This window comes from Megascapheus bottae, chromosome 12 (genome assembly GCF_031878675.1).
Source record: "Megascapheus bottae isolate mThoBot1 chromosome 12, mThoBot2.hap1, whole genome shotgun sequence".
In the NCBI taxonomy this organism is placed as follows: Eukaryota; Metazoa; Chordata; class Mammalia; order Rodentia; family Geomyidae; genus Megascapheus; species Megascapheus bottae.
In genome coordinates, this window is record NC_143520.1 from 14,632,549 (window position 1) to 14,660,308 (window position 27,760).

General features: G+C 35.9%; 1 protein-coding gene across 1 annotated transcript in view; it reads right to left on the minus strand.

Annotated features, from left to right (window-relative positions):
- The window catches only part of Xirp2 (xin actin binding repeat containing 2), a 43,626-nt gene extending 27,902 nt beyond the window's left edge, over positions 1–15,724 (minus strand). The window contains exons 1-2 of the mRNA XM_090342709.1: positions 15,590–15,724; positions 8,968–9,102 (exon numbers count right to left, since the gene is read on the minus strand). Of these exons, the coding sequence (XP_090198835.1) occupies positions 8,968–9,102; positions 15,590–15,646 (192 nt within the window). The 5' untranslated portion in view covers positions 15,647–15,724. The remainder of the gene's footprint in view (positions 1–8,967; positions 9,103–15,589) is intronic.
- Positions 15,725–27,760: the final 12,036 nt, after the last annotated feature.

Here is a 27,760-nt window from a genome sequence, read left to right on the forward strand (position 1 = left end):
CAAGTACTTTTGTGACCACTGTTCAAGGGTTGAGAGGCTGCTCTGTGTTAAGATGGATGCTTTTGAGTAAAGACTCCGCCCTGTGATGAGAATACACTTCTACTTCATTTCTACAGCAATCCCAATTCATTGCACTTTAAAAAAGTGAAGGATATAAATGTAAGTATGCTTGGCTAAATGAAACTGAAATTGTGTTCTATAAGAACAAATAGGTCTATAGAATCAGCAGACATACAATACCATTAAGAAAAAGAGGAGCTCTTGGAAAGGAAACATTGCTCCTACAAATTCTATTTGGGAGAATGAATAAGATGATTTGTGAAGAGAAAAGCAGTAAATTTAGGTTATTTTTGCAGCAAAAATCCTATTTAGATGTATTTGTATCATTCACCGAAGCCTTGATTTCCTACAGTCAAGTCCAGGGTATCTTCCATTTAAATATCTTCCTCTGGGAAGTGCCAGGAAGATTAGTTCAATTAATTATTTTTTTTCAGAACATCAAAGGAGCTGACTTTGAATTGATTCAGTCAATATACAGGCTGTACAAATTTACTCAGGAGATAGTGCTTCCACAGAAGACTAGGCCAGCATTTTCTCTGTGTCTGCACAGTGTGGATGAGAATGAATTTGCCCTTATAACTTACTGGAATGGCCTTCAGTGTTTGTTCCCCCATGGGAAGGAGGAGACAAACCCTCTATTCAAAACCAGGACAACACATATACCACAGATTCTGTGGCCACAACTGAAAACAATGGCAAATTACACAGGACTATGATTGAGACTTTCCATATACCTCAGAAGACAGCAATTAACATCAGCTTCATTTAGGGACAACAGAGGTTACCTGCTGTCATATGTTAAGTCATATGATTGATGTTAGCAGACTCTCCATGACAGCCTTTATATTTTATGAACACATCTTCTTGTATCTCAGAGATAGATAGGCAACATATTGTTTTAGTTATGTCAACATCTGAATGATGATGGGCATTGTTTATCAAATTAATTATGTTTTGCAGTTATAATTAAACACAACACTCTGTCTTTCACAAAATGATATCAGTGGTATACAAATATCAAAGGTACACAGACAACAGACATTAAATGTAGAGGTTGTATAATTCTATGAAGATAAATTTCAAAAAGGGTTACAATGTTGAATCTGGTTTCTATTTTAAGTAGTTATTGGAATATCAACCTAACAAACTATAGAATTTGTTAATGTTTTACTTTAGTTTGGTTCTAACATGCCTTTAATTTATAGCATTTAATTGTTTCATTTATTTTAAATATTGAATATTTATATATGCAAAACCACTATTTTGGTTATGTGGCAAGAGAAAAGGAGACACTGTATGAGAAAAAAGTACTTAATATTTGACTCATATAATTTTAATCCCTCTGTACATCATGTCTATAATAAACAGTAAAATAAGAATGAAAAATCCCATTATTACAAGATATTTTCCTGTAAATAAAAATGTTGACTGAATTTGGAGTATCTTCGAATTAGTTCTTGGTCTGATTTATACTATAACTTTCACCATAGTCTTTTAAGGCTCTGTCTCCACAAGATTGTGTTCTATTCTATGGCCATAATAAATATTCACACAGGAGCACAAAGACTTCTCTTTCTAAAGAGGATGTAGATGTGTCAGGGATAGGCAGGTGAGAAGTTTCAGATTAGAAATGAAAAGGTGAATGGTCAATTCAAATAACAAATGTTAGCCAATCATTAAGAGAGCTATCTTGTAATAATTAGGAGAGCTATGATGCTGCTGACTTCCGATCACACTCCAGCAAATTACGTCAGAAGTAGTGAAGCTACCCAGGGAATGCTAGTCTATAAATTCATGTGGAAGAGGGCTTTGGTACCCAGAGTTCCCACTGAAACTCTGTTGCCTCAGCCAAGCAGAGAGGATGATATTCTTCTAAATCTTTACACAGTCGGGGAAGAGTGGGAGGTGAAGTGTCAGGGATTTTGAAAAGATGTTCAGTTTCAGCCCTGAGCATTGTGAAAAATAACAGACAGAGCATCCATTGAAAACCACTATCTCTTCAACTCTGGGGCTCAAGCACAAAGAAGCCCTGAGTCAGAGAGGTAGGGGGGCTTTATCAGGAATATGGGGTGTGATTGTAGACCAAATAGCTGATTAGTGTCATGCAACCATAAGAGAAGAAGGAGGAGCTAATGATTTGTCACAGAGAAACTCAACCTTTCATTCTGATAAAAACAAGTCCTCATTTACTTGCTCTGCTTTTATTTTTTTGCTTTTGTTTTCTCTGTACTTGATGTAGGCATTGGTAAATGCAGTTAATATTCCTCAGATAATTTCTTATATTATCACTCCTTGGATTCCATTTCTACAAAGGAATGTGGACTCTGACTATGTCCAATAGAACGCTAGTAAGGTTGATGTGGGGAGGAATCAAGGAGACTGAATACTGACTAAGGATGAGAAGTCTAAGCAAGAGAGCTCTAAGCACATGTGACAAGCTGGAATGAAGCAGAGAAACTCAATCTAATTTGGCAAAAGACAGTTATGAATTCAAGGCTATAGAAGAAATTAATTCATGAGATTTATGCATACAAATTCATAATTGGATCAAGGTTTATATTTTCATACAAAAAGTAATCAAAAGAAAACTGAGTTATACTTATTAACAAAGCAAAGCTGGTTTGCTGTATGGCATACTCAAGAACTGGGAGGAAGTTTTGTCACTGAGGTCAAATTGAGTTTTGCACACAGCAGATCCTGTAGGTCTGGCCCATGTGTGTATTACAGATAGTAATTGGTGGAGGCCATTGTGCTTTATTTAGCAAACCCTTGGCCTTCTGTGTCACCCTTAAACAGTGAATCTGATTGTATTTTTTCCATCACCAAAGTCCACTCAACCATAAGGCATGAGAATGAGCTGTGGAAAACAAGCAAACTACAGGACTAGGTATGGAAGAGAAAGCAGTAAAAGCTTAGTCATTAGAGTGTTAATTTTACTGGTGCATCTGTGTTATGTCTATTGTTTCCATGATCCTTTCTTAATCTTCTTGAGGACAGGGCTGTGCTATTTCTATGTTTACCTGAGTCCAAGTGGAGACTTGGCATTGACACCTAGCCTGTGAAAGGCTGCAGTGTATCCTCTGGCTGTTTAGAGGAAAATGGTAAAATTTGCTAACTTATATCAGATTCAAAGCAAGTTTACTGGCAAACAGAAGTCCTTGTTTCTTAGAATTTGTACATCATGACAAGTTTGTACATTGGATAAACATTTGCTATTTTTTTAATCAAGATACTTGTAGACATATACCTGTCTTCATTGTTTTAAATCTTCAAACCATAAAATACCATGAAATAGTTTCTTTGCCTTCCAAATTGTTTTCTTTTGCTTCTATATACCAATTAAAATGTGCTGGGAACCCACAGTGCACAATACCTTAGTAGAAGTAAAAAAGCCATTATTTTCCCAACTGTTCTTTTACTTACTCAGGCAATATACTAACCCTTTTCTCTTCTGTTTGAATCACTTTATACATTTATTATATTTTCTTCTTGATACATCTTGAAACAGTAATATGAATAAAGCAATCATCAAAAACATTCAGTTGCTTTTACTTTCACCCCCCCAAAACAACAATTGGCATTCATGATGACATCTGGGGACATGGTATACCTGTAGAGCAAGACTTTATATAGATTGGTCTCTTCAGCTTTCTGAGAATCCAACTCATCTTCTCCTATTGTACTTGAGGTTACACACATATTCCTCAAAAGAGCACTTGCTATTTTCATTGAAAAAATATGCATGCATTAGAGCTACTGTCTACTCTACAACATATGCCCAAAGTATATGCAAAAAACTCATTTTAAGATTATTTCTATTTATTTACCTCACTCCTGAAAAATTATTGCCTGCTAGAGCTAAAGAAAGAATTTAAAAGAATACTAAGGTGTGAGGTACTTTGTCTTTTCTCACAAGAATACTTGGTGAACCATATCTTAATTATATAATAATTATAACAATATTGTCTTTTGGAATCATCATTAGCCACTAACTGGTGCCTGGCTCAGGAAGCCATGACTTTCTACTCTTGACATGATTCTGTTACATTGTTTCACTTTATGAGAAAGGGTAGGTGTTATTAGATTTGAATATTTTTTCCTTCAAAAATTCATTTATAATTTAATTGCCATGATAATGGTTTGGGAGAATGGGACCCTTCAGGTCATAAGGTTCCCATACTCATGCAACTGAGGTTTGCTCTTTCTTGGGCTTGTTTCCCTCCCCCCCTCTCTCTCTTTGGTACTCTTGTTGTCTGCATATTAAAGTGTGGCAAAAAGTGATTTTCCAGACATTGCTCCTAGAATTATTTCCTCCCCCTCCCCCTCTTCTCCTCCTTTCCCTCCTCCTCATCTTCTTTCCTCCTCCTCCTCCTCCTCCTCCTCCTCCTCCTCCTCCTCCTCTTCCTCCTCCTCTTCCTCCTCCTCTTACCTCCTCCTCTACTTTTTTTGTCTTTTCTTTATTGATGCTGAGGATCAAACCCAGGACACTACACTAGCTAGGCAGGCACTTTGCCTCTGAGCAACATCTCAGGCCCCTGAGATTTTTATACTTCCTAATGGTTATTTAATAAATTGCTAATTGTTATAAATTACCCAATCTATGATGTTCTCTTGTAGCAACAGAACTTAAGCTGAGATAAATGGCTCATTCAGCATTGGAACCCAGATAGTCAGGTTCTGGGGATAAAGGTCTATTCATTGCTCAAGTCTGATTTATTTTCAAACCTGGAAGTCATAATAATCATTTAAATGCAATGAACCTAATTAAAAGTCAATAAAAGATACAGTTGGTTATAACATTTTATTGTATTGAAAGAAATCTCTAGGGTAGGATAAAACTGTTAATGGTAATTTAGGACCTTGAAATTTTCTATATTTGACTGTTGTTCAAGGTAATTTTAACACATATTTGTGTGATAAATACATATGTTAAAGGTAATTTTAAATTGCCATGACAATAGACATTTGGGTGAAAAATATGTGTGTGTGTGTGTGTGTGTGTGTGTGTGTGTGTGTGTGTTTAATTTATACAGATGTCAGATTATGTCTATTGCAAGCTGTCAAAAATGTTTTCCATTGAGCTGAAATTGTTCACAGATAGTTCTTAATCCACCTAATCTTTCAGAGTACACATGTTTATGTTGGGATTTTTGCCATGGCACAAATAGATTGAAAGATGCATCCTGTCACCCAATAGATCTGAGTTGGCAACAAGGTAAAGGTCAGGGATGCTTTTAACTCTTGACATGGATTCATTGCAGAAATTTCACATGAAAGTAGTGTTCTATGCCATGGCTTACATTACTACTTCCAAACTATTTGAAGCTTGGACTTTGCTTTTCTTCTTGAGCAACATAAAAAACAATGGACCAAAAGTTGAGGTTTCAGGGGTTCTGCAATTAATGAAAAAAATAACTCTTCAGTGTTGCATAAAAATGGGGGACATACCCTTGGGTATCTCATATTGTTACAGTATCTCACTTTGTTATCTGATATATTGAATTTATTTGTATTTGGTTATTTGAAATTGGATAGGGAAGGGGGGAAAACCAAGACGGGGGTGGGTGGTGGGTGGGGGGGAGGGTAGTGGGTACCAAGACATGTGAAAGGGTATCAATGTATGTGAATTAATGCACCTTCTATCTGGCAAATATCATGTAACCCTTTTAGTAATTACAATAAAAAATATTAAAAAATGGGGGACATAAAAAAAGATGAAATTCACATAAAATAATGACAGCCAAACCCTGAACATGAGAGTACAGCTCAAAAAAAATAATATTGTATTAAAGGATCCAAAGTTTCTTCTTGGAATTATGAACTATTTGTAAAGTAGGTTATTGGAGCATTGTTACTTTGGAAATATTTAGAACAATCATTGAGTTGTATTTACAAAGTGAGTAAATTTTATTATATTTTATAAACAAATATGGACAGGAAGAGAGAAGGAAACTCTAAATGTTAGAAATCATATAAAGAACCAGTGAAAGGATCTCTGGTTCACATGCACACCACATTTATTCTAACATCGGCCACAGTAAAATTTTGAAATGTTCATTTGAGGTTGAGAGAATAAATTATTGAGCATGTTCCTTTGAAATGTAACCTGTTCAGAGAAGGATGAAATGAAAGAATAACCTTCTTTAAGCCATCCCTTGCAGTCTAGCATTGAAGGCTGACCAATTTTCACTGGCACAGAACACTGAACACTCCATCTTAAAACAAAATACAAAACAAGATGGATAGCCAGGCAGGGTGGCTCAGGCCTGTAATCCTAGCTACTCAGGAGGCTGAGATCTGAGGATCGAGGTTCAAAGCCAGCTTGTTCACAAAAGGACCTGAGACTCTTATCTCCAATTAACCTCTAGAAAATGGGAAGTGGAGCTTTGCTTGAAGGTAGGTCTGGAGCCTTGAGCTAAATAGCTCAGGGACTGTGCCCAGGCCAAGTTCAAGCCCATGACCACCCCCACCCCCACAAAAAAGACAATAACCTATTTCAAATGAAATAACAAGAGATATACCTATTTGTAATCCCTGAAAGAAGGCTGGGGGTCTGGAAATCATTCATATCCACCAGTGAGTCTAGATTAGTGCTGTTAAACACTAAGTACTAAACAGTAGGTGACTGAATCAAGATTTCCTGCCCTATGGAGGAAGCAACATTCACTCTACCTCCTCCCTACCTCTCCAGAGACGCAGAGTGGCTGCCTTTTCTAATTTTTAGAGGAATACTTCACGAGCACATTGTGTTACTACTGTTAGACGAATCACAGAATCATAAAGCAGGACCAAAACTAGAATGTGTAAATAGAATATCGTCATGTTTAAAATGTCTTGAGTAAATGGATGCTTCCATGTTTTCAAGCATCTCCTGTTCTATTTCAGAACCTCTTTTCAGCAGGTACATAGTGCTTTGATCCATGATAAACAGATTTATGCCTATTGCTTTAATGCAGCACTTACTGATGACAAGAGCTTATGTTTACTGAACAATTCATTTGCCCAGACATCTGATTTCATTACATTAGGAAGGAAAGAGGCAGACAGGGCTTATTATATTTTAAGAATTGTTTTTTAATTGTGGCATTAAATAAATATTGTCAGGAATGCAACACAAATGTTCTTTGTTTTAAATTTTTTTTCATACTAATATGACTTACTGTATGTCAAAAATAAATATTCTTTGGGCAGGTGTGTAGAAAAAGCAGCAAAGCGATCTCAGCTACTTCAAAAAACCAGTTGTCATGGTATGCAAAATTCTCTGAAGTTTAACTAACGTGAGAGTGAGTACAAGCCAGATTTAACATACCAGTGGAGCTTAAATCAACTTTCCATGAACTGCGTTTTTGTTGATTTATACAGTTTCCATTGGCTTAAGCCAGTTTGCCTTTTTCTGTCTTTTAGAGTACTAGTTTTCACAGTCAATGAGATGCCCTCTCACGAATCATTCTTTGTCATATTGTCTCTACAATATCTTCATGAGAGAGGCAGATTGCTCTTCTGTTTTCCTGACTCATCTATCTGAAACTGAAGCTTTCAGAGCTTTATGGGTTTGGGCTCTGCTACAAAATATGGCTAAAAAAAATCTGCCTGATTCAGAGTAACATGCAGAGATGAAGTCCTTTGTTCCACATTCAAAATCTCAAAATAAAAATAATAGAAAACTACACCCAAGCTTACTTCATAAACACTACAAACCCACAAAGATCTCTCTTCACAGGTGGGTCTACGAGTTGATAGCCAAAATTCAGAGCTCCTAGTCCCAGAACCCAAAGCCCCAAAGTCTATTGCATGGCTTTCTCGGAAGATAAAGTCTGGTTGCATTCCTATACCTCTGTGGAATTGGCCATTTAAGGTATGAATATCATGATATTTATTTACGTATTGTTGACCAATTCACTCATATACTAAGTACCATGCATACATGTTCCTATGTTGCAACAACTAAATGTTAGATGGTGGGCATACCCAGTCCTAATTTCTTATTTTATGATGACTCCTTAGGTGACATTAGGAAGAAATATCATAATATGTTTATCAAACTAGGTACTTTGAACTGATTTCACATTTTGAACACAGCTAGAACAGAAATACAATCAAATGCTTAATACTCTATTTGTAGTATCCCTAACACCCTGGCCGTGCATAACAGCCAGTTCCTTCATCATTTACAATTTAGATGACTCTGTATGTCCTATGTGCTTAGAGAAATAAAGCACACCCATTTTTATTTCCCATTACAAAATTTCATACACAAATGACTTCCTTTCTCATGTCAAACGTTGGCTTAAGTACAGCTATTTACAGTGAAAATGTGTTTTCCACATGCCAAACTTAGTCTGATGAGTTTTACTACTTACAAATTCACATTTTAATAAAACCCTTATATCTCATGAGAATACTTGGTGATATATGATAATGAAGGAATTGAATGGGAAACAAATTCCATGTAAGGATAACATTTAGAAAGAAGCTGTATTGTGAGGTTTTGGGTAACATCTGATTTCTGCTGGTAAATTTTTGATGATTTTAAAGAAAAAAATCCCATCTATGATAAACAGCAAAAAAGTTTCTTGTTTCATCTATACAAAAAAGTAGATAATTTGTGATAAATTATAACCTACAAGCAGTCAGTGAATAGAAACATTACTCTTAACATTCATGTTGATACATTGACCAATGTTAAGTTACCTATTTTTTTTGCATATGAGACATAAGAAGCCGAGAGCAATTGTTCATATAACAAAATATTCCAAGTCAGGAAACCAAGAAAAGAAATCAAAATGATTTCAAAATACTTTTCTAAAACACTAAATAAATTTTAAAATGAACTTTACCAAAGAAAGGGAATATCTCTGTGGTGACAAAAGCCTTCCTTACACCATTTATCAGACTCACAGATATTACCTGCTGAGATCTGCTCTGATGTTGGTGGTGGTATTGAGAAAAGGCATTACAGGCTGATGTCATTTCATCCTCAAAGTGTTTCTTCACTGTGGCCAAACCACCAGGCACTGAGCACATTTCTGATTCTTCCATCACCTAGTATAAACCAAAAAAAAAAAAAAAAAAAGAAAATTTCAGTCTTGTATGCATGCAGCATGGTGATTCTAGGGCTGTATTTTTGACTGCTGACAATAATAGACTGATTATATGTTAAAATAGTAATATGTAATTATTCTGTAGTACTTGGGGTGGGTCATGGGGATTGAATTCTGGGCTTGGGCTCTGTCCCTGAGCTCTTCAGTTCAAGGCTGCTGCCCTACCCCTGGGCCTGGGTGCTGTCCCTAAACTTTTCAGCTCAAGGCTATTGCCCTACCCTTGGGCCACAGCCCCACTTCCTCTTTTCTAGTGATTAATTGGAGATAAGGCTCTCAGGTCCTTTTGTGCTCAGGCTGGCTTTGAACCATGATCCTCAAATCTCAGCCTCCTGAGTAGCAAGGACCAAGGCATGAGCCACTGCACCCATCTTGTAGGATTTGTCTAAACACCTTACTAAAATAAACTTCTCAAACTGTGTTCTTTATCTGTGTTTTCATATATGATCATAAGAGTCTTCAAATAGTTCAGCTAATGCTCCTTTCTTCAGATAGATATTGATATCTAGAGATTTGGTCAAATCATCTATATCCCTTTAATGAAATATGAGTGGAATTGTGAATACTAGAATAATGGATTCAATTTTATCTCACAATAAAGTTGTCATCAATCCCAGATATATGTGTAAGCAACATATTGTTAAGAAAAATACATTAAAATCATTTTAGTTTCTTCAAAATTAATTTTAATTATTAAATATTAAAAATGATGTAGCCAAGCCAAGTGCCATGGTGGCTAATGTCTGTAATCCTAGCTACTCAGGGGGCTGAGATCTGAGGATCACGGTTGGCTTGAGCTATGAATGGTTTCTAATCCATCCTAGGTGTTCTATGATTGAGGAAACTGATTTCGTTTCACAGCACTGGAAGCAACTTGAACATGTCGGATCCCATGTCTTCTCACAAGTGCAGAATTTCAAGCCAGATAGAATGAAGCAAACAGAGTCTGTATCAGGAGCTTCCAGTTTGCTTGAAGCTCAGAGGAGTTTCAGAAACACTTTAAACCAGAGCACAACTTCTGAGGTCTAGTCTAGTCTAACATAATCCCATGGCGCCATAAGACCTTGGAAATAACTGGAGCTCAGCTCCTCATGCCATGGATCCATGGACTTTCAAGATCCTGGAATCTTCACTCAAATTGTGCATTTTCCAAGAAGATAACTAACAATACATCTACCCAAAGGTTTGTTTTGAGTTTTCTACTCTCAAGAGTATTGTGCACTGATATCATATTCAGGATTATGTGAATTACTAGCCATGGTCAAGGGTTTGCATTGCCAAAATTAACTGTCCATTTCTGTGGACTACCAGACATTTAAAAATATGCACACTGACCTGTGGGAAGGAAAGCTATGCCTATATACTTCTACTTAGCAGGTACAAATCTCAAATTCTGTAAGAAATGTTCAGTGTAATTGCTGATCAGTGATGTCCATTTCATAAATGAAAAGGTCATGAGAAAATATGGAATGCCTTTGAAAATTTAGACTAAGTAAAGGAATAGAAATATATACTAATTTTTACAAATAAATGATAGGGATGGAAAACAGGTCTTGTGAAAGGGTGTTGCCAGTAGAAAAAGAAGATAATGGAGAAAATAAAGGTGAATATGGTTGTGTATGTGCAAATATGGAACAGTGAAGTCTAGTGAGATAGATTGGGCCAGGAGGAGCGAGAGTAAGGGAGAGTAATGGAGGAAATGGGTCTGATCAAGGTACATTTTATACATAAACATGTGAAAATGAAAGGCTTTTAAACAACTAATACTAATAAAAGTATGGGGAAAGAGAAAAGAGATGTAAATTAAGCCCACAATATTTCCTTTCCTCTATCTAGCATTTGTGGTACATAAATGACCTTCCATAGTAGATCATGTGCAAATTATATATAAGTATTAAACTACAGAAATTAAAGCAATCATTAAGAATACTGTTGTTTCAAGACACTATTAACAATGTATACATCATACAAAAATAATATAGCAGACTATTATTTTTCTTTAACAGTCTGGCTCAAAATCAGATCACATTTGCAAAGTGCAAAGAGATGATTTGTTTTCATAGCACTATTAATCTTACCCTTATTCCCTCTGGTATGACTGAGTCATGCTGCAAAACTCATCAACCAAAGTGATGGAGAAGTGGTGGTGCTAAGAATTCCTACAGCTCACCTTGTGAAGAGAGAGTTGTGCTTGAATCTGTTCAAGGCCCAGTGTGTGGCCACACCCGGAATAATATCTTTGCTAAGCTGATTGCTCCTGTAGCTTTGCCTGGTTTAACATCTTGTTCTAAATATCCTGATGGACTATATTATTGTTAATGACTGAAAAATGGAGAATGCTTCATTCTGACTTTTTTAGGTTTACTACTACTAATAATAATAATTACTATTTGCCAGTCCTGGGGCCAGGGCACTGTATACCCTTCGCTTCTTTTGCCAAGGGTAGCACTCTACCACTTGAGCCATAACACAATTTCTGGCCTTTTCTGTTTATGTGGTACTGAGGAACTGAAACCAGGGCTTCATACATGCTAGGCAAGCACTGTATCAAACATTACCAGCCCCTGTTTTGTGTTTCTTATTCTTTGGTTTTGAAATAACTCGAATCGACATTTCAATGTTAATGATAATAAATTAATCAAATATCTATCATTCAAGGTGAGATATATTACATGGTCATAACGCTTACAAAATTTATCCTGAGTTATAAGGGAAAGTCATTTTTTGGTCAGAAAGGAGGGAGTTGAATACGATTCTTACTGGATTTGTGGGTCTATAATATCAGCACAGAATGAAAGATTATAAAATTTCTTAAGTGTTGACTGTTCATATTAACATCCCAGCAAATGTTTTATACACTAGCATTCTTTAATTCATTTATGTGCCCATTAAACATTCCTCTTATCATCTTAGATGTACTGCACTCATAAACTGGTCTTCTGAATTGAAACTGTACAACTAGTTAAATATAATAAAATTAAAAGCAAAATTAAAAAAATTAAAAATTAATGCGATGTTATCCAAGTATATGGAGGATTTAGGTTTCCTAATTAAAACACTATTTATTAAGTAACCAATCTCTAATCAGGTATTTCAAAAATCAGCTGCTTCCCTACAACTTGTCTCTCCAATTAAGAATAGATGTGTACAAAAGCTCTGCAGTTTAATGCAGTCCCACTTATCCAGCCTTTCTCTGATATGTTGTGATTCTTGGTCCTTATTAAGAAAGTTTCAACCTGTGCCAAGGAGGCCTAGTGTATCTCCTATTCCTTCCTGTAAAGTTTTCAGTGTGTCAGCTTTTACCTCCAGGTCTTTGATCCATTTGGAGTTAATTCTAGTGCAAGGTGACAAAGAAGGATCCAACTTTAGTTTTCTGCAGGTGCTTAACCAGTTCTGCCAGCACCACTTGTTGAAGAGGCTATCTTTCTTCCATTCTATTTTTTTGGCTCCCTTGTCAAAGATTAGGTGGCCATAGGTCTGTGGTTTAATATCTGGGTCCTCAGTTCTATTCCTTTGGTCTTCAGGCCTGTTCTTGTGCCAGTGCCAAGCTGTTTTGAGAATTATAGCTCTGTAACAGAGTCTAAAGTTTGGAATTGAAATTCCTCCAGCGCTGTTCTTTGTGCTAAGAAGTGTTTTTGCTATACGGGGTCTTTTATTATTCCATATGAAATTTTGAATTGCCTCTTCTATTTCTTTAAAGAATGCCATTGGGATATTGATGGGTATTGCATTGAATTTGTAGATGGCCCTTGGCAAGATTGTCATTTTCACAATGTTGATTCTTCCAATCCAGGAGCATGGGAGGTTTTTCCATTTCCTTAGTTCTGCTTTAATTTCCTTTTTTAGGGTTTTCATCAAAAAGGTCCTTTACATTCTTAGTTAAGCTAATTCCTAGGTACTTTATTTTCTTTGAGGCTATTGTGAAAGGAGTTTCTTTCCTGATTATTGCCTCCTTCCTCTCACTGTTGGCGTAAAGGAAGGCAGTTGATTTGTGAGAGTTGATTTTATGGCCTGCTACCCTTCCAAAGCTTTGAATCAGCTCAAGGAGCTTGGGACTAGAGTCTATAGGATTCTTTAAATACAGAATCATGTCATCTGCAAAGAGGGATAGTTTTATTTCCTCTGTCCCTACTTGGATCCCCTTTATGCTTGCTTCTTGCCTTATTGCACTGGCTACAAATTCTAGTACTATGTTAAAGAGTAGTGGAGAGAGTGGGCATTATAGCTAGTAAATTAATTAGGAAGCCTACAGAGTGGGAGAAGATCTTCACCAACCAAACAACAGACAAAGGCCTCATACCTAAAATATATCAACAACTCAAAAAATTGAATCACTCCAAAACTAATCTCCAAAGTAACAACCATCCCATTAAAAGATGGGCCAAAGACTTAAAGAGAGTCTTCTCTGAAGAAGAAACAAAAATGGCCTATAGACACATGAAGAAATGCTCAACATCTCTGGTCATAAAAGAAATGCAAATCAAAACAACTCTAAGATTCCACCTCACTCCAGCTAGAATGGCCAGGATCAGGAAAACGAATAATAACAGATGCTGGAGAAGATGTGGCCAGGAAGGATCCCTACTACACTGTTGGTGGGAGTGCAAACTCATTCAACCACTATGGAAAGCAGTGTGGCAGTGCCCAAAAGGCTAAACATAGAACTCCCCTATGACCCAGCAATTCCACTACTTGGCATTTACCCAACCATCCAGAAACAAGGGCATACTAAATCCACTAACACAACAATGTTCATTGCAGCACTATTCACCATAGCAAAGATATGGAACCAACCTAGATGTTCCTCAGTTGGTGAGTGGATCAACAAGTTGTGGTATTTGGACACACTGGAATTCTATGCTGCTGTCAGAAAGAATGACATCGCCCCATTTGTTAGGAAATGGAAAGACTTAGAAAAAATCCTATTAAGTGAAGTAAGCCAGACTCAAAGGAACTTAGGCTCAATGGTTTCTCTCACTCGTCATAATCAGTAGAAACCTTCGACTCTACTAGCAGAGATCTGCAATAGAGCAAAATCTTGATACATAAGGCCATATAGTATGAAGCTAATTGAAAGGACCTCCAGGATATTGAAACAAAAGCCATATAACGAATGGTTGTTGTCCTTAATATACTATGTTGTCTCTCATCTCCTTTGCTGTCCCTTGGTTATCTCATATTGTTACAGTATCTCACTTTGTTATCTGATACATTGAATTTATTTGTATTTGGTTATTTGAAATTTGATAGGGAAGGGGGGAAAACCAAGATGGGTGGGGGGTGTGGGGGGAGGGTAATGGGGACCAAGACATGTGAAAGGGTATCAATGTATGTGAATTAATGCACCTTCTATCTGGCAAATATCATGTAACCCTTTTACTAATTACAATTAAAAAAAAATAGATGTGTAATGAAATTCCTGAATGAGCCAGCAGGGGGTGTTCACTAAGAAAAGTAATATGAGGTAATGCTACTATTTGTTTTGGAAGTGATCTAGTTACTTATGTCACTTTGGTGCATTCATTCCAAATCTATGTTGTGTCCAAAATATATTTTAATGACTATGTCAAAATTTAAATATCATCTAGAGTTGCAATGCTGTTAATGAATTTGGCACAGTTAGTCTTGTCTCTAAATAGTTTGTAAAGCAGAATGTAGAGTAGCTATTTGGAAATACTACCCTTTAGGCTCCTCTCCCTGTTACTCTGTCTCAGGCTATCTTTCTACAACACATAATCAAACACCCACACAAAGAGTGAGAGAAAATGGGAAAGAGAGAGAAAGAACATGGCTAACTTAGAGATTATAATTATAAAAGAACATTCTTATATTCCATTAAGCTGAAGGGCACAGAACACATAATCCAACAAATTCAGTTGAATATGACTTTATTATGGGTTGACTCTAAAAAATTGGTGGTCTTACTGAATCATGCAGTTTTCTATAATCATAATTGGTTTAGCAGATTGCCTACATTGCTAATCTCTCTCATTTCAATGTTGATTAAGCCTCTCCTAATGGATTTAAAGCAGAAAAGAGGCAAAAGAAATTGTACTGCCAAAGAATTTAAATGAACCATATAGGAGACCAAGGAGGGCAGACTGCAAACCTATATTATTAACATTGGAAATTAATTCCCAACCTTTCTGAGGACAATAATAACACATTTTTTCAGTGCCTCCTGACTTACACATATATCTTTCTCCTTGATAATAACTAATAGTTAAAAATGCCTAATGTTTTCAGAGGGTTAATATTCAGTCAATTTCATGAAGCTTTCAAGGGTGCAGCTGAAGCTTAAATTCAAGTGGTCTGAATTTAATCCATACTAGGTTTTCACCTCTTAAACTGCTTACTAGCTATCTTGTCTAAAAGGGAGTTTGCACAGACATCAATCGATGCCAAATCTAAAACTTCATGGGGAAGCTTACGTTAGCTGAGAAACTGCGGCAGTCACTCCTGGAAACAGCTGCCTGGTACTTTGCCATCCTCTCTTTCAGGGAGACCACCTGTTGGAGATCTGATGCACTCTTGTTCCCAGCAACAGTGGCTTCTAGGAGCTTTGTAGGTTCAACGGTCACTGAAAGCAAATATAAAATGCTCATATAGGTGGCAAACATGAAAAGCAAGTGACTTCACTTATATAAAATTGAAAGACAGGTAAAATATTTATCTCTCTTAGTTGGTGGCTCATGCCTATAATGCCCACTCCCCAGCAGGCTGACATTTGAAGGATGTATGCTTGAAGTCAACCTGGGCAGAAAATTTCCAGGAGACTCCATCTCTAATGAACCAGTTAAAAGCCAGATTGGAGGCATGGCTCAAGTGGTATAACACCAAGTGTGAGCAAGAAAGCCAAGTGAGGGGAACTGAGTTTAAGTTCCAGTGGTGTTAGGAATAAATTATATATATATGTATATATATGCACAGTTTATACATCTTTCACATATACATACATATAGTCCTAAAGACTTTTTCACAAAACAAATTACAACATTTCACAGTATTTTTGATGTTTCATGGTCATGTTCTTCAAGCTTCTGAGCAAAGGTAAACTTACTCTTAATAGAACATGTTTAAAGCAACGTAAAATGATTACATCTCCCTGTTATGGGTAACTTGTATGATTACCATGATGAGAAATAATATAAATGGATGTATAATATCAACAAACCAAATTCTTCCATGACCCTGTCCCTTCAGGTATGTACATCCCTGGGAACACCTGGTGATCCTGTTCCTTCAGGAATGTACACCCCTGATAACGCCCAGTGAGGTGGGCAGTCCAGAAACTCCCGATAAGGGTGCAGTGTCTCAGGACACCATTGGCTGACAGTGGCAACAGGAAGGCCCTATTTGCTGCTGGTGGTGGTATGAGGTGGCTGCCATTGGATGATGTGCTGTATATAAGCGACCATATTTTTAAATAAAGTTAGATCTACACCTTCAGTCTGGTCTCTGGAGTCTGTGTTGCCGGGATTATTTGTGGGCTCTGTCGCCACTCATCTCCCTCCCAAAAGTCTGAGGAGGACTCTGATGACAGAACTACCTTGTGAGATAGGTGTTATTTTTCCTAAAATTTATGTATGACAGAACTCAGTGATCGCAGTTCAAAATCTGTCCCAAGATCACACGAATTCTGAAGTGCCTGGACTGAATTAGACAACAGTTAGACAACATCTTTAGCAAGGCTAAAACTTGTCCTTTGCATCTCTCTTCAGTTCTTGAGGAGAACACTAGCAAAAATTATAAGTGCCATGAGATTATGGACTGTGGTCTTTCTTCTATTTTTAGAGGCATATGTTGTATAAGAGAGAAATAATAGCATCATTAGTTACTTTTTTCCATCACACATTTCAGAGAGTCTGGCATTTTTCCCATCTATCTGACAAAAATGCAAGTAGTAGCAATTACAGAACTGGAAAGAGAGCAAAAAATGAATTGCATGATCTCCTTATGATAGTTAGTACAAACAGAAAAATCTTAAACTGGACTAGTGTAACCCATTTTAAATATATGGTTCAGGCATAAGAGTGTGCCTAGATATTTCCTTGTATTCAATGAATATAAGTATTTTCATGACTATATGGTTCTCCTTTGTTATTTAGCTAATATGTACTAGTGATAGCTTCAGAGCTACTTTTTCTTATTTAAACCAGCAAATTTTGTCATGTTATCTTTTTGATTCATGGGTTGCTATTTAAATGATTTTTGTTCAAAACTCAAGAGCTCTTTCTGGGACCAACCAATTAAGTGTGTGTGTGTGTGTGTGTGTGTGTGTGTGTGTGTGTGTGTGTGCTTGTGAAGGGTGGGGAGAGTGTTTATGTATGTATTTACAATTTAGTCACCCCTCCTATCACTCTCTAAGCTGTGCTACAGAAAATATGAAAACTTTTTAGCTCTTTTGTGCACTTTATTATTTCGTGTTGGTTTGACACACTCATGGTGACCCAAGGTTCAAACACTAATTAATAGACTACTAGGCCTTTCCTTCCTTTCTCTGTTCCTTCTTGGCTTTTACTATTTTATTGAGTTGTTTACTTTTCTAATTAGTGTCTTTAAGGTTTATTTAAGCAACAGTATTTGAAGACACTTTCTGTGGTTCAGATAAAAAACTAAAATTAATTTTCATTTCATTTCACTCTCTGAGAACTCCTTGAAGTAAACATTTTCATGCTTTATTCAAGATATCAAAAACATTTAATACATGGCAAAATACAAAGTATTAAAGGATAAAACACAGTATATAAACATGGTGATTGTAAGCCACTCATATGTTTATGTTAGCCATCTTTGAACTTCACGTCATCCCAAATCATTAACAAAGTCCCTCCCTCCAGTTCACTAAAAGTCTTTCAGATGTGTAGTTTTTTCTTATGATTTTTTTATCTGTCCAAATGAATTCAATTTTTGTTCAACTATATTGTTCTTACTTTGTTATAAATATACTAGAAATGTTTTATTGAGGATAACCTATGCATTTTTTTCCATTAAAATATTGGAAGTGAAAAGATTCAAGTGGTTCAGCACCAGCCTAGGGTGAAATTAAATGGGAATGCAAAGTGCTGGGTTGTAACCCCCTTCTTGAATGTGTTCAAGTGCATACCATGCACAACACATACATAGACACACACACACACACACACACACACACACACATACACACAATCTCAATATTTTATTTACTTGTTTCCTCATAAGCATTATTACTACTCCATTAATATTAATAGAAAGAAATGCAGGCTCTTTAATTTTGCTAAAATTGCCAAGTAGTATTTATTTATCAAACATTTCATTCTCATATTTCAGCTAACTGGAAAATTCCCAGGACCATTAGAGAAACCGCTGAAGTCTGCATTAAGAGATTTGGATTCCATTTGGTACATTGTCTTTCCAACTTATTGTTAAGAGGACTTGAAATTTTATCCCTCCCCACCCCACCCCACCCCCTGCCAATGTCGTGGGGCTTGTATTCTGGGCCTGGAAGTTGTTGACGAGTTCTTCAGCTTAAGACTACCACCCTACACTTGAGCCACAGTGCCACTTCTGATTTTCTAATGGTTAATTGGAAATAAGAGCCTATAGACTTTAGTGCCCGGGCTGGCTTTGAACCTGGATCCTCAGATCTCACCCTCCTGAGTATTTAGGATTAGAGGCATGAGCACTATGCCCGGCTTCTTTCTCTTTTTTGTCCTTTCTTTCTTTCTTTCTTTCTTTCTTTCTTTCTTTCTTTCTTTCTTTCTTTCTTAGCTCTGGGACTAGATTGTCTTCAAAGTGTGATTTTTCTGTGTGTTTCTACTAACCATACCCAGCCTCGAGAAAATAAGAAATTTATTTTTTTTAACCCATCAGTAACTACATATTCAATTAGGGTAGGATGGACAAGACATGGAGACAATAGGCTATTCTTTACTAATCTTCTAGGTTAATCAATGTCTGTCAGTGTCTTCATAGAGATAAAGATTTTGGCTTCATGTGCCTTTAATGTGGCTTGAAAAATGCCTGATCTAAATTTCATGTGGACAACACAGCCCTTTCCCTAGGTAGAGCTGAGGAACATGAGTATCTAGGCTTATCATGCCCCAGTTTAAAGTCTACTAAGAAATAGCTAAGTTTGTAGAATGGAATACAATGAAATGAAAATGGTTGTAAATAAGAAAGGAGGCAAAAGAATGAACAATGATTCTGGTTCTTATACAATTACTTGTGAAAAAATAAGGAAGAATAGAACTGACCACTAAGTCTATAAGAAAGAACCAAATGGAAAGGAAAAAGTACTCTGTGAAACACAAACCAAAAGGAAAGGTTTCACTTAAAACCTTAAGATATTATTATGTGAGAAAGCCTCATACATATTAATATTGATATGATTTTGTTTGATGTTTGCAGACTCTGGAATTTATAGGCAATTTACTGTACAGATAAGTAGACAAAAATCCAAAGTGGTGTTGATATCTTCCGTCATCTCCAGCATTCATGGCATCACTGTGCTTAGAAGCCACCATATATTAAATATAAATGGCTCTAGTTCATTTGTTTGTAGGGACATAGTTGCAAATCTATTAAAATGCTATTTCTTTATATAATATGATAAATTGAAATAAAACAACATATAAGTAAAAATTTTGGAAGAAAATAATACATTAAAAAGTATGATTTATGATCATTACAATTATTAGATACCATGGTTAGAAATTTTTCATAAGGGTTCTGTTATTCTCAGGGAAAAGATTTACATTGTACTATTTTTGCAGTATAAAAAGTTACAGACCACATGTACATCTAAGTTATGCTTTTTATCGTCTTAACTCACAAGACACTGTGTGACTACAATATCATTGTTTCAAACCTCAAACGTGTGCTTTTCACTTTAAATGCATACTAAGTAAAACAAGTAAAATCTTCCAGATTACCGAGGTTCATTAAGACTTTTACTTGCTGTACAGAATTTTATATTTTAGAAAGAACAGTGATGCAGTACTTACAAGCACATTTTGCTTCCTTTTTATTCAACTATTCACATTCTATGATCATTAACAGAAGAATTTGTATAGAAAACCCTCAGTTTCCTTGGAGGTGCTCCATTAATAAATATAAGAGCTGATGACCCATTTTTTTCTTGAACCATCTCTGTCTAGTTTTTCAGGAAATTTGAATTCAGAATGTATTTATGTGGCAATAAGAAGAGACTCTCCTATCCTAATTTCTATCAAAACAACTGTTTAAACACCCAAAATGTTATACACACGATCCCTAAGATCTCCATAGAACAATAATTTGGAAATAACAAATCAATCACTTGCTATATAAATCTAGGGTTCACTTGTTGCATATGTAAGAAGTATATTCATTCTGAACATTACCACTGTAGAAGGGGTCACGCAGCAAAATGCTTTGTCACTGGATCATTTCTATTATTATTATTAATATCTGTAAAGAGCATCTCAATTCAATAAATCAGATTATGAGTACAAAATGTCTTGGTTAAGATGACACTTTCCGTGGTAATGGCTAATTTCTAAAGCAAGGGTCTATTTCGGTTTATCTCAAAGAAGACTGGGAAATTATTAGGAGGAAAACACTCAATTATTCACTTGACAGCATACTGCAAACAAAGTACTAGTTGGGTTAAGAGGTAAAATTTTAAAACTGAAGGAAATCTCTAGAGAAATTTGAGTTGTTCACAGAACATTTTCAATTAGACTTTATAAACATGGGAAATCAAAATAAGATATTTTGAACAAAGTTTGCAGAAAAAAACTAAAAGTGGAAAGAGACAATTAACTTAAAATGGACATAAGAATTCGATTTCAATCAGGAAAGTTTCTGGGTCAGAAAATGCCTAACATTCTTGAAATAAACACTATGAACTTTAAAGACTCATTAACAAGTGAAAAATAGTACCAGATATATGAAAATACTTCCTTTGTGTGAGGCATTAATTCATTTTATACTCTCAATTACACTTATGAGAAAGGCACTATTTTTACTTTGAATCTCTATTTTACAGATAGAGGAACAGAAATTAGGAAACGTCTCTGAGTCTGGTGGCTGGTGAAGTGCAGAGCTGGGAAGAGGAGCCAGACAATCTGCTTCTAAGTATATAGGTTAGCTCCAGTTTTATGCCACCTTTCAATCCAAGAGTCTTGTTCAAAAATCCCACCAGTCACCTTGCCAAGTTGACACATAAAGAAAAATTGAAACAATGAAGGATGGCACTTTCTGTTGCTAGCTGACTCCTATTTATACATGATAACTGTGTTAAAAAATTAACATGTGGCTGATTAATGTAAATTAAGGTAATGTCTTGCCTAAAGGAATTTCTATAAATCAACATCAATTTAATCTGATGAGAACAAAAGACACTGTCTGTATTTTGCTAAAAAACAAAAAAAATCTGGAAGCGTAGATAAAAAGTAGGCAAAATGTACTCATGATCCCAATAGAAGCTTCCAAAGCCAAAGCAGTCCTAGATATTATTTCAAGAATGCAATCCCCCAAATGGCCTTATATTCCTGGCTACTGAACAGACTAAGGTTGGACGACCATGATTCAAAAACAATCTGCATAGACAAATTTGTGATATTCTCATCTCCAATTATGTCACTTGACAAAATGGGCCAACTTCCAGAACTGGAGCTATGGCACCTGTGGCAGAGTGACAGCAAGAAAGGCAACTTAGGACAAAGGCTCTAGGTTCAAGTCCCAGTACTGACACAAAGCAACAACAAGAAGAAGAAAAATACAAGACTACCTTCAGTTTTATGATGATCACCTTGGGTTTTATTTTTTAAATTCTGGATGATTTATAAATAATAGTACTTGGAATATGGATTTAGAATAGAATTTGGAGTGTCATAAACTAAAATTTTTGTGGGTCATGGGGCTTGAACTATTGGCATGGGAACTGTCCCTGAGCTCTACAGCTCAAGGCTACCACCCTACCCTTGAGCCACAGCCCTACTTCTCATTTTCTAAAGATTAATTAGAGATAAGAGTCTCATGGCTTTGTAGTGCCTGGGCTGGCTATGAAACATGACCCTCAGATCTCAGCCTCCTGAGTAACTAGGATTACAGGTTTGAGCCACCACACCAGCTCATAAACTAAATTCTATCAAACCAAAATATATGACTTATAATCAAGTTTAGATTTACTTACATGATAGCACACAAAAACATGTCATAGGCTTGAAGCTATTAGCAGGAATAATTTTTTTTAAAATCCTTCTAATTTGCATAACCGTCAGCTAATAAGAAAATTCAACCTTTTAAGAATTCAACATACTGCTGCCATGTGAAACAGTAATCAATTTGGGTTTTATGTATTTTTAACCTCATTTGAATATCATAAAATCAGGAACTAGATGGAGAAAAAAATGAAAGAGCAAGTTGACAGCACAGTACCGCATTAATTCACAGTTCTTAAAATATGGAGATGAAGAGTAGGGGAATAGAGGGAGTGAGAGTACATGCCAGATATCTGCTGGCACCCTTCCAGAGTAAGAAGAGAGTCTTTCTTTAACTAGCCACCTTATGATCTATTTTCTGGCCTTATGACATTATATTTTATTCTGTGATTGCATATGCACTCACCAATTTCCTCAAAATAAATGTATTGTTCTGATCAGTACGCCGTATTTTTATTCATGTCCTTGATGGTAATGGAGATTATTTCTTGCATTTTCCACATCTTCCCTAAGCAGTATTCTCCTAATTCCAGTTTCTCACACAAGGAAAAAGAAAAGATTCACTATTGTGGTAGACAAGATTTTAATTTTCCCAGATATATTTATATCCTAATTCCAGGAACTTATGAATTTGTATCTTCATATTAAAAAGAATTTTGCAGATGTGAAAAACTGAAAAACACTGGATTTGGGGAGATTTTTTTGGTATCCCCTGAGTTTTGTGTGGTCACCAAGTCCTTGTGGGTGAGAAAGGTGAACCGGAAAGCTAGAAGGTTAGAGGGAGGAAGGAGTAGTGTTGACAGAAGGCAGGGTGGAGAGTGAAGAGTGAAGATTCTACACTACTGGCAATGTGAAAATAATACCATTTTTGGAAGCAGACAAAAAAAACCCCAGGAAACAGATGATACCCTTAAAAATCTGAAAGAATCCTGGCTCATATAATACTTTGCTTTTAGTATGGTGAAGTTTGGACCCCCAGATTTGGAAGGTAATAAATTCATGCTGATATAATAAATTATATTTATGGTATTTGCAATAGCATCAATAGGAAATGAACATAAACATTACCACACACATACATATAACAATAGTCTAGAAACCACTTCTCACTAAATTCTTTTTAAGACATAGTTCAGTTCCATCTCTCCCAAAGAACACCATATATTCAAATCAGCTAAAGTCATATAAACATCTATGAAGTTACTCTAAAGGCCCCAAATAATAAAAAAAATTCCATCCATGAATATGTATGACTTAGGTTAAGTGCTCATTTAGATTTTTGTGTAAGAAGCAGAATTGCTATTTCCAATTGTAATAACTTCTATTTCTATGTATATGCCGTCTGTTTTCAGCAGCTTCTATCACCTCATAAGAATTACTTCTGGTAGTAAAGCAGTTATGAATGAATAGGGTTTAATCAGAAATTTGATAAGCATTAGTATAAATATATTGTTAGTTTGGGAATATTTGAAAATTTAATCAGAGTTCTATCAAATATTTTAAATTAATTGCATAGCTTAGAATATTGGTCAGTTAAAATCAATAATTGAATAAAATGATTTAAGTTTCATTGAAATAGTCACATAAATTGGAGCCATTAAATGCCTGAAGGTAGTTAAAATTTTTTAGAGCATTAATTTCCTGTTGACCATCTCTTTAGAACAGACATATCACATTCTAATAGTTACACCTATCAATTAATGAGTACCTATTATGGGTTAATAACTTTAGATGCATTATTTCATAAGTTCACACAGCAATTGTATTTGGTAGGTGGTTTATTCCCATTTTATTGCTAAAGAATTAATGACCAGAAAAGAAATTCAAATAGAAAGTGGCTGTACCTGCACTGATTTCTGCACACCAGCTGCTTTAGCTCCACACACTCTGTACTTTCATTTAAGCATATTTTTTTTCATTTCAAGGTACATTTTTATATGAATTTTTCTTTCTGCTTTCCAAATATCTGTGCATGAATCCTTTTTAGACATAGGTTTCTGTGTAATCTAAAGTACATCAAAGGGAAACTAATACAGTTCTATATTGCTCTTTTCTTCATTCTCAGGAGCTTCAGTTTAGAATTTGAATTGAAAAATAAATTCTTCCACAACTTGCTTTGGTCATAGTAGAGATCATACTCAAGGAAGGTCTGGATGTAGATCCAAGTAAACAGAATAATGAGAGAAGTTTACTGAGTGAACAGAAAAACAATGCAGAACAGGGTCTGCTGCTCATGTTTCTCAGCGATCTGTTCACAGCATAAGGGAAGGAATGGTGCTTCATCCTTGTTTCTTCAGGTTTAAATCTGCCACTTCCCCACCCACTGAGGAGTTTTGATGCACTGCCCTCTTAGGGCTTCAATGAGAGGCTTATCTATTGTTGGTCATCCAGTTATGGGCTCAGAGCTGGACTCATTGTAATCAGTCACGCTCCATTTGAAAAGAGAAGCTCAAAAAATATGGTGTCTTTAGAAGTATTGATCTGACTTAATCTCTAAAACTAGAAATAAAACAGGTATTATTTCATATGGTGACTTTGGGATAAAACAAGATTTCTGGTAGATGCCCCTACTAGGTGTTCTGAGGAACTTGCTGGCACTCACAATACACTCACAATAGAATCTCTCTAAACGACCCTATTTGCCTACATTAAAATGATTAGACCCTAACTTGACATAATGTTACATGTAATCTTTTATTGGCTATATTTCACTTCCAATTAATAAAGTCAGTGAGTGTGTGCTGAGCACTCAAAAATTATAGTTCTAATTGTAATACTTATTTCTTATGGTATGTATGTAAACACCCCTGACTTCCATATTTCATCTTCCACAAATGTTCAAGTTTTCCTAGGATAGATTGTAAAGCTGTTTAATGCCCATCTTTGTATTAGGTAATTTACTTTGCAAATAATATCTCATATTGAGGCCAAGAGTTTGGCCTAGTGGTAGAGTGCATGCCTGGCATGCACAAAAACCCAGGTTGAGTCCTCAGTACCACATGCATAGAAATAGCCAGAAGTGGTGCTGTTGCTCAAGTGGTAGGGATCTAGCTTTCAGAGAAAGAAAAAAAAAAAAAACAAGGACAGTGCTCAGGCCCTGAGCTCAAGTCCAGGACTGACAAAAGAGAGGAGAGAGAGACTGAGAGTGAGCTAGCAAGCGAGAGAGAGAGAGAGAGAGAGAGAGAGAGAGAGAGAGAGAGAGAGAGAGAGAGAGAGAAAGAGAGAGAGAGAGAGACACAGAGAGAGACACAGAGAGAGAGACACAGAGAGAGAGACACAGAGAGAGACAGAGAGAGAGAGACAGAGACAGACAGAGAGAGAGACAGAGACAGAGACAGACAGAGAGACAGAGACAGAGAGAGACAGAGGGAGAGAGAGACACAGAGAGAGAGAAAGAGAGAGAGAGAGAGAGAAAGAAAGAGAGAAGCATGTCTGTAGATCCACAATGCCTAGTTTCAAGTCTACTGCTGAAATTTGCTATGTGACTTCATGTACTATTTTTTTAAAATAATTTTTTGTGATTAATAGAAGTTACATTATATTCACCAGATAGAAGGTGCATTACTTCACAATCATTGATACCTTTCTCATGACATGGTCCCCATTTCCCTCCCACCCTCCCCCTGCTTATCTTGATTTCCCCCTTCCTTATCCAATTTTAAATAACCAATTAAGTACATATAAAATATATCAGAAAAATTGTAACAATATGAGATAACCAAATATTTTTTGAAAGTGAGAGGTTAGAATAAAGTTTAACAAAGTTAAGGCTCCCATAAACAGGCTGGAATTGCCATCCTCATATCACATAAAATAGACTTGAAACTAAAATTAGTGAGAAAAGACATTGAAGGTTACTACATGCTCCAGGAGGACATAAACATCCTAAATATCTATACACCTAATCCTGGAGCACTGAACTTCATCAAGCAAACATTACATTCACTGAAACCATACATAGATCAAAACACAGTGATTGTAGGTTACTTTAACACACCGCGCTCACCTATGGACAGGTCAACCAGGCAAAAACTCAACAGAGAAAACTTAGAATTGAACAACTGTATAGACCAACTAGATCTAACAGATTTCTGCAGATTATTTCACCCAGCAACAACACAATATAAGTTTTTTTTCAGCAGCTCATGGAACATTTTCCAAAATAGACCACATTTTAGGTCATAAAACAGACCTGGGCAGATTCAGAAACACTGAAATTATTCATGTAGTATTCTTAATGACCCTAAAGTTCCATCTTTTTGTTTACCTATACAATAAAAATTATACTTCAATATATCAAAGTCATTTCACATGAAGACAGAATGAAATATTATAAAAGGCAAGGAATTATGTATAGGATATTGACCATAATAAATAATACATCATTTCATTATTTGCATTATTTACACCTACACTAGGCTTTATTGTGTAAATAAAAATTCATAGATGAAGAAGCTGGATATAAAAAATGTAATGGCATTTTTGCAAATCTCAAAACTAGAAAATAAAAAGGATACTATTTGACTGAGATCCTCATAAATGTATTATTTGTTCCTCTAAAAAGGATCCCTTTCTCTTTATCACTAATTTCTCACTATGATACCTGAAAGGAGGAAGAGGTTAGGAGGTATTATGTACATACAACTGGATAATTTCTCCATGGTGTATGGGTAAGGATGGTTCTACTTGTCTTTTTACTCACATGGAGAAAAAACTTTTTGTGGAGATGTATGTTATTTACAGTTCTGTTTCACTGGCATTTCAACAGTAGAAAATAAACCATAAATTTTTTTCACCAGCAAGCACAATAACAATCTGCTGAATCTGTTCAAATTAATCACTCCAGGGAGTCAATTGTGGTAAAACAACAACATACAAAAATTAAATAAAATAAAAGATAGAAATCTTGCCAACAAGAAGCAAGCATATAGGGGATCCAAAGAGGGAAAGAGGAAGTGAAACTTTCCCTCTGTGCAGTTGACAGGAGTCTGTATTTAAAGAACCCTATAAACTCCACTCCCAAGCTGCTCGAGCTGATTCAAAACTTTGGTAAGGTAGGAGGATATAAAATTAACCCTCAAAAATCAACTGCCTTCCTCTATGCCAACAATGAGGGGAACGAGGCAAAAATCAGGAAAGCAACTCCTTCTGAAATAGCCTCAAAGAAAATAAAGTACCTAGGAATTAACTTAACTAAGAATGTAAAAAACCTTTTTGATGAAAACTTTAAAACCCTGAAGAAGGAAATTAAAGAAGAACTGAGGAAATGGAAAAACCTCCCATGCTCCTGGATTGGAAGAATTAACATCATGAAAATGGCAATCTTGCCAAGGGCTATCTACAAATTCAATGTAATACCCATCAATACCTCAATGTCATTCTTTAAAGAAATAGAGGAAGCAATCTGAAATTTCA